This window comes from Myodes glareolus, chromosome X (genome assembly GCF_982192425.1).
Source record: "Myodes glareolus chromosome X, mMyoGla1.1, whole genome shotgun sequence".
Classification (NCBI taxonomy): domain Eukaryota; kingdom Metazoa; phylum Chordata; class Mammalia; order Rodentia; family Cricetidae; genus Myodes; species Myodes glareolus.
In genome coordinates, this window is record NC_142053.1 from 105,525,482 (window position 1) to 105,534,500 (window position 9,019).

Here is a 9,019-nt window from a genome sequence, read left to right on the forward strand (position 1 = left end):
AATGGTATCTTGAATTCAAAATTTGAATCTTTGTTGCTTTAGAAATGAGGTTCTTCTTTTGTTTCCACAGAGAATGAGAACCTGTGGATTACATTCAGAGTAATATGGTTTGATGGACCGAGAACACCTGAAAGGTTGCTTTGAATAACCCTCTAATATTACTTTGCCCAATAAATTCCAGGAAGCAGTTTGGAGAATAACTATTTCCATATTCCCAAATATAGTTTATACATGATTTTTATATTTTTAAATGGGGTTTGCTATTGAGATTCGCATTGATATGGATCTTGGTTTATTGATACAAACTTAAGGTCAATTTTGTTATATGTATATTTCTGCTCTTGATTAAGGTAGTGTGTTTGTGCAGCTCATTTAAAAATATAATGCTTAATTAAGAAATATAGTCAAGCTTGTTATGTTAGTTAGGCTTTCTAAATATATAGAGATATATTGCAGTTAGATTGGTATTATTTAAATCTTTCAGAGACCTTCAGAATATGACACTTAAAATGTTTTAAGAACTTAAAACGTTTCATGCACACTCTCCTTGCTGCTGAGGGAACAATCTGGGGATCTCTCCTTGGACCTGGGACCCCCTCTAGAATCAAGTCTCTAACAAACCCTAAAATGGCTCCCTTTGTTGAGATATTACTTCCCTGCTCCCATATCCATCCTTCCTCCATCCCACCCATCCCATTCCCTCAAACTACCCCGAATCCTCCCCGTCTCCCTTCTCCCTACCCAACTCCCCTTACATCCACCCCCAAACCCACACCCCACCCCCATACCCCCGTGCACCCAAGTTCGCCTAGCAATCTTGTCTACTTGCAATATCCAGCAGGATAACTATATGATTTTCTTCAGGTTCACTTTCTTATTTAGCTTCTCTAGGATCACAAATTATAGACTCAAAGACCTTTAATTATGGCTAGAATCCACTTATGAGTGAGTACATACCATATTCCTTTTTTTGGGTCTAGGTTACCTCACTCAGTAAAGCGTTTTCTATTTCCATCCATTTGCATGCAAAACTCAAGATGTCATTGTTTTTTACCGCTGAGTAAAACTCTAATGTGTATATGTTCTCTGGGCAGCAGAGGAGAGGGTGCATGACCTGGCCTCGTCCCATAACCATACTGATGAATATTTTGCATATCACCATAGAACCTTCATCTGGTGATGGATGGAGATAGAGACAGAGTCCCACATTGGAGCACTGGACTTAGCTCCCTAGGTCCAAATGAGGAGCAGAAGGAGGGAGAATGTGAGCAGGGAAGTCAGGATCACAAGGGGTGTGTCTACCTACTGAGATGGTGGAACTGATATAATCGGAGCTCACCAAGGCCAGCTGGACTGGGAGCGATGGAGCATGTGATCAAAATGGACACTCTGAATGTGGCTGTTAATGAAGGCTGACTTAGAAGCCAAGGACAATGGTATTGGGATTTAATTCTACTGCATGGACTAACTTTGTGGGATCCTGGTTTGTTTAGATGTTCACCTTTAAAGACCTGTATGGATAGGGGAGGACCTTGGACTTCCCTCTGGGCAGGGAACCCTGACTGCTCTTAAGACTAGAGAGGGAGGGGAAGGTGGGGAGGTGGAGGGAAAAGGGAGATGGGGACGAGGTGGAAATTTTTAACAAATAAATAAATAAATAAATAAATAAATAAATAAATAAAACTTTTCCTGTCAGTGAGATACATCTGCTCCTGATAGCACCAACTAGTTCAAGAAGAAGATGGACATCAAAGAGGTTCCTTATGAAATTGGTTAGCAATTTGCTCAAGAAACTGTTCTTGCTTGTACTGTTTGATGAACTGGACATGCAGGACCCACAGAGAAATGACTGGTGAACTTGCATAAAGGTGAGATGATCCTTTGGGGTTCCTTCTACATGAAAAAAATCTGCTGGATATTCTGCAGGACACAGAAGAAAGGAACTAACAAACTGCCAATATAGGCAGAACTATCTTTGAAATTCCCTGCTTCATGGAAAAGTCTGCTGTATAATATGGGCCTGTAGGCTGAAGATGGATGCCCCAAAGGTACAGAAGAACTTGGAGTTTCTCTCCTGGCAGCAAGATGTCTCATTTGCTTCCAATGTACTTTCTGTTTACTTAGGTAATATTATATCCTTCTGAAATCTTTGATGGAGTTGAAGAATAGACAATTTATAGTTTACCTTAGTAATGATAAAATATAAAATAGATATAAATATTGCAACTGTAATTCTTGCTTGATACTTATTTTATTATATGTAATTTTACTATGTTAAAGTTAAAACCTTCCTTTGTATTTAAACAGAAAAGGGGAAGGGATGTGGGATTTCCCTTTGTACTATTGATTAAAAAAGATACTGCTTTGGACCTATATGCAGGGCAGAACAGGAAGGCATGAAAAGCTAGCCTGAGTGCTAGGAGAATGAAGGACATAGTCAGAGAGACACCATGCAGCCTCTGCGGAGACAGATATACTGAAACTTTCTGGTAGGCTACAACCTCATGGTGATGCACAGATTAATGGAGATGGGTTAAATTAAAATGTAAGAGCAGCCAGGAAACAACAAGTGGCTTCCATCCAACATCATTGTTTAATATTAAAATATGTTGTTTATAAATATTGAATGTACTTTGATTTTGTTATATCTTTATACTTCAGGAAATTGAATGGAGCAAGTCTAATATCTTTTCTTTTTCTTTGTTACAAGCCCACAAAGATGATTGCATTTGCCTTTCCTATTTTGATAGCAAACTATACACTAAGGAATCATTGTTATATAAAAAATTGTAATAAACACATGCATATTCATAGAACTTTGCATTGGAAGATCATTCTGAGAAATTTATTCTTCAAGGAGAATGACTCATACATATGTACACCACTTAAGCATATCCTGATTCATTTGCTTACTAAAGTCTTTTAACAAAAGATAATATTCTCAGATAGACTTTAAAAATCATATTTCATCCTCTCTTATATATCACCCCAAAAAAGTTGTTCTGTGAAATCTTTTAGTGTATAAGGATCATTCAACTGCAAATTAAATTTTCAGCTAAAAGTAAACACGAAGCAGAACATACAATTCACTTCTGTAGTGTCTGTGTCCATCTTTCACCCAATAATTGTGACAGTTCTAATTATTCCAATAGATTTTAGTAATACAGATATCAGCTGTTACTCCAGAGTGTTTATTTCGATTAGTTTAGTGAGCATACACATGTTTTTGGAAGAGATACTTTACAAAACATCTTTATTGCTTTTTGAAATGTTTTATTTAATCATTCAAAAAGTAAAAAGAGATCATAGATCATAAAAACAGAAAGAAAAGGCAAGTCAACAATTTTTTATATTTTATCTAAACTTCATAGGTAAGGGGAAATTCATTTATAAAGAAATGGTGATTTGTATGTGATACTGATTCCATGGTCAAGAGAATATGATGCATAATTCTCATCCTGTAGTCATCTGTACAGAAATGAAAGCAAAAATTAAAACATGATTGAACAGAATAATTTTTGTCCTTGAGAATGTACAAATGCAAACTTAAATATAACAATACAGAATACAGAGAATGGATTGTACATAAACAGTTCCTTTCCTAGAAGTCACCAAAATCTTGCAATTGGGATTCTATAGGAGTATGATAAACAGAGTATAATGACATTTTGTGACATACATGATAATTTATTTTGAGAGGTATCAAAGAATATACTGAAAACATCAACATGATTTTACAAGTAATATATGTAGAAAACAGTGACAAATAATAGCCCACAATCATAAAGAAAGAAAGATTTGTCAAATATAAGACAAATTCAATTGATGGAATTTTCCCAATATAAAAATGTTAGCAATTCTGAACAAGAAAAAAGTCCTTCATACTGATTTATAAATAGAAATATTCTATTGTTCATTTCTGTAATTATAAGATAATCAGCTTTAAAAGACAAATAATATTCTATCTAAATTTTGCCTAATTTGGAGTTCTTTTTTTGCTTTGTAACATATTTATTTCTATTTTTTTATGTAATAAGCACAAATTTATATATCAAGATGTCTAGTCAGTGATTTTGTTTCTACTCACCTACTGAAGGTAATTATTTAGGACAAATATCTGTAAAAAAATATATGGGGTAAGGAGTGTCATAAATGTTCTCATATGAATATTAGAACAGCTTCTAAATGATTATTTCTGGAAATAGCAACTGAATGATTGGATATGACTAGATTTATTCTGAATCAGAAATCTTACTGAGTAGATAGAAAGACAGATAGACAGACAGATAGACAGATAGACAGATAGACAGATAGACAGACAGACAGACAGACAGACAGACAGACAGATAGATAGACGGATGATAGAAAGACTAAGTATGTATATATACCTGCATTTATTTATGGACATAAATCAATAAACATACATGAATAAATATGTGTCTATGTATTTAGAAATGCTATGGCCATAATAATAATCACTGAGGTTACCTGTAGCCCGAACATCTTGAATGTTTTCTCTTGGAATGTTCCAGATCTTAGCAAATTCCTCAATTTTTTCATATTGTTCAGGAGTCAAAGGATGACCTTTTCCTATATTGTATGAATGAGAATGTCAGAGATATGTTCAGTAGAATTCTTCAGAAATAACATTGATTCCTTAGTATCCCAACTGCTCCAATTTCGTCTATCCTGGCTAGGTCATTACAGGCAATAATATTTTTCCCCAAATTTCATGAACACATTTAATAAAGTCTAAATGGTAGTATGAAATCACTTTTCAGTATTTCATGATGTATCAAAAAATAAAACAACTTCTCTAGAGAGTTTACTCATCTCAATCCTACCCACTTTCCAAAACATGACCCTAGAGAGTCATGGATGCCTGTCAATAGAATCCTCACATTTCTTCCAAGTCTATAATCTAGAGTTTATGTTTTAATTAGGTACACACTTGTTTGAATGGCAATCAAAATGATTTGAACTTTGTAAAAAAATATTTGTTCCTCTTTTTCCTGTGAGGAAATATGAACATAAACACTTCCAATGGCCTCACTCATCACTTCAAGTCTTCAATGACCATGATATTCAAATTACAATATAATGTAAAAGGTTGTCCACAAAACAATCACATTGTTATTTAGTGGATGGGAGTTTGAAAATATCACGATACTGTATTTGGAGGGTGAATCTGACTTGGTTCTTATTTTCAGGGTGATAACTTTTTTTACTGTTTTAAAAACCCACTTCCTTTCTTACCATAAACATAAATCACATTTGTAGTCTGGCCAGTTCTATCCACATTATGATTGGCAAAGATTGTAAACTCTGGTGTTGCATACACAGGTCCAAATGTATTATCACCTTCAACTGTAATAACAGAAACATTTCAAAATGAGTGTCACTCATTTTGCTACTTTGTTTGATATCCCCTGTTGACTAAACATTAATATTTACCCTAACTCTATCAATCATGTCTGATTCACTAACATAAGACAAATGTGTGCAAAGATATTCCTATAAAAATTAATTTTGCATATCCCATCATAATACTCTTTAAACATGATATTGAATCCTAGGTACAGATACTTTCCCTTTTCTCTGAATTCATTGTGTCAAGACCTATGGGATCACTCTGGTGGGTATTCCTTCCTCTTTCAACCAGATTCAAAAGATCACATATCAATTTCTCAAAACTATAGAACTTTGGTGTCCTACCATGGTAATACCTGGTGGGCAAAAGAATACATATGCAAAAAGAGACCGTAGTAATTAGAAATATGCACAAAAGTTTTCATCTTGTACAACTATTGATGGAAAAGATATAAAAATGAACATATCAAGTTTACTAGACATTCATAGTGTATGTGTGTCTGTCTCTGTGTGTGAGTGCTCTATGTACATATATCATTCTATCCTTCTCTCTTCAGGTGTGAGTGTGTGTGTGTGTGTGTGTGTGTGTGTGTGTGTGTGTGTGTGTGAAATTTACACTTTCTGACACTGATTAAATGATAAAAGTTGTTCACGAGAAAATAGAAGTATTTTAGGATCTGGACATTTTCAGTTACAGGACTGCTTTTTAGTATCCATGTAAAGTTTAGGAAACAATAGACTTTCTAGAAGAATGCACACTCCATTCATTTAAAATCAAACCAAAAGACACACCAGTTATAATTCAGGTGAACACTGTTGCTATTAATTTAGGAATTTTTACAAAATTGAAAGAGTCAATCTGAAATTCTTAAACAGACTTTCCCCTAACTGCTTTTCAAAATTGAGTTTATCATCCAATGGCATTAATGTTATGATCTCAACAAAATATGAGAAGAGGAAACTTTAAAATGACACTGGTAAATTAAATCCTTTATGAATCCAGGATGATAGATAATGCCTATAATATGAGTACTTAATAACCTGAGGCAGGAAGTTTGCAAATATGTTCAAGGCCACAGAGACCTATTAGTGAGTGTCAGGCCTGTTCAATAACAAACCAAGATACTGTATGTAAGAAAAGACACTGAATATTATCTAGAAGTAAAGCTTCATGCAAGAAACTGTTTGGAGATATTTTGCTAGCATTACTCACATCTTCAGGCCATAGTGTCCTTCACCATGTAAACTTTAGAAGACCTACAATGTACTCTGACTTTGTATCTCAGTTGGTTGGAAGGGTTGATAAATTTCCAAGTAACAATTTTTTTTCTAGATTTATGTACCTATGGGTATCTGAAGTGTCAACTTGTATGTGCACACCCACAATGCTTTTGTTTAGAGAAAGCTCCCAAATCCCATACTTACACTGTGCTCTGTACTTGCCATCTTCTTGCCTATTCCCAACAACTTTAGTCTTTGTACATTGACCATTTGCCCTAAAAATTAAGCAGAATAATGATTCTTTATTCTTTATAACATTTTAATTTGTATTAAAGACTTTTAAGTATTATAGTGAACCTTATGAACAGTGTACAGAGCTGGAAGAGAAGTATCTATGTTTACCTCACTTCTCCTAATTCTTGTTTAGAGAATATCATTGTTTGTCATCATGCACGTGACTTCTTTTGATTGAGTCAATTTTAACAAGTCTTATGAAGGCTTTGATGGCTTCCTTATCTGATTTAACTATTCACTGGTTAAGATTTTAATATGTTAATTCTCTTGTTTTAGTCCAACAATAATAAGTACATTGAATTATATACTTGTGTTTTAAGTGATTTTATTTGTAACTTAAATCTTACCATTATATCTAGAATATATGAATGATTTAAAGCATTTGAAGTTCTTATGGTGCTGTGCACTCTTTCATTGAACATTGTCATCCAAATGTCATAGAGATCTTCTTTGAATCTAGCGCATCAGATATAATACTTTACAAATCAGATTTATATGAGCTGGGTGTATAAGACTTTTTATGACATCATTGACTGAATAACATAACATATGTATCTTTGAACCAAATGCTCACACATATATTTAAATTAATATAAATGATATTCTTAGAATGTTCTGCATATAATATTAGAGCATGGAATTCAAGCACAGGCCTGCAACCTGGAGAATTTCTAAGGAAACAGTAAAGGAACTGGAGACAGTATCTAACTTCTGTGTGGTGGCCAGAGACAATCCATCATGGAATAACATAATCACATTTCTGAAAATAATACCTTCAAATTCATGACCAGAAATAGAACATTGGTCTGTAAGTTTAACAAGTTAAAATCTGTAAATTTAAATAGTTTGCTCAGTTTACATAGTTGACAATTTGCTTACTTGATATAAAATGTGACTTCCAATCTATTACATGCCTCAGTACAAGTAAGTTCACGAAGGTAGATTCTCAGAGATCCTCCTTCCTCTATCTTGTTCACATTGTCAGCAGCAATGGCAACGGTAACCCACTTTCCATCAATCTTAAAAAACATCAGAGGTCATTAGAATGTGAGTTGGCATCAAATCTATGATCCCATTCCTTGGAAATAAATAAAATAACTCAAAACATAAATTAATAATATTTTTTATTAAAATTATGCTTCTAGGGATATAGAATAACACAGGGTAATACGATGACTCAATTTACATAGCATTTAATACATGAGACCTTTTGGAATTACTCATGTGCTGGCCTCTTAAGCTCTGAACTTTAACCCATAGTTTCCTTATTTTACTTGTTTCATCTTAGAAAAATCTGACTGAAATAGTGCACATGAATTAAAGTCAGAAATGAACATGGACTTGCATCGACAAGCTGAATGACACATCACATCCACATAAATATGCTGTGAAAGAACACCAAACCTGTTCACAGACCAAATGAATTTACCTCAGAATGAGCATGAGCCAGACCAAATGCCAAAGCCAGCAGCAGAAACTTTACCATGGTGGTGCCTGCCTTTGCTCTTCTGTAGAAGCTCAAAGCAGGATATTGGTTGTGAAGGAACTAAACTGACAAAGCTTTTTATACACTTAGGTAAAGGGAGTTTCATGGAATCAACCAATGGTTCTGTGCCACAACTTGGATCTGTCCAGTATTTCTACTTTGACCCTCTTGAATGGTGTGTGATCTCATATTCCTTAAACTAATACAATTAGACTAAAGGTCAGGTTCTGTTGGGATAATTAATTGAACACTCCTGTCTGAAAAAATAACTATCCCTGTGAGAACATTTAAGAAAACATTTTGCTTCCAGAGCTATACTGGTGGGTAAAGGTCACAATGCATATGCATATGTTATATAGGATTCATTTAAGACCATGGCATGTGCTTTAAAGTACATTCTGAATCTAAGCATAATACAGAACAGTTAAATGAATTTAAAACTGGAGGCTGGACTATATGAGCCAAAGCAAGCACACTGTTAGAAGATAAGTTGGTAACACTAAAGAAGGATTTTGTATACAGATATTGATATATCCTGTGCTATCTTTAAGTCTTTCCATATGTTGAGTACTTTTTTCTTCTAGCACACTGAATTCAACTGTTATGACACAGAGCATCAAGAGATATCACCAATGTTTAACTGTTTAA

General features: G+C 34.2%; 1 protein-coding gene across 1 annotated transcript; it reads right to left on the bottom strand.

Moving 5' to 3' along the window:
• Positions 1-3,170: 3,170 nt before the first annotated feature.
• On the bottom strand, positions 3,171-8,476 carry LOC125401859 (odorant-binding protein-like). Its single transcript, XM_048436328.3, has 7 exons — positions 8,315-8,476; positions 7,765-7,904; positions 6,796-6,866; positions 5,257-5,367; positions 4,489-4,590; positions 4,088-4,117; positions 3,171-3,468 (listed from the first exon to the last, which is right to left on the bottom strand). The coding sequence occupies exons 1-6, from the start codon at positions 8,369-8,371 to the stop codon at positions 4,101-4,103; spliced, it is 498 nt and encodes a 165-aa protein (XP_048292285.3). The 5' UTR covers positions 8,372-8,476; the 3' UTR covers positions 3,171-3,468; positions 4,088-4,100.
• Between the last annotated feature and the right edge of the window lie 543 nt (positions 8,477-9,019).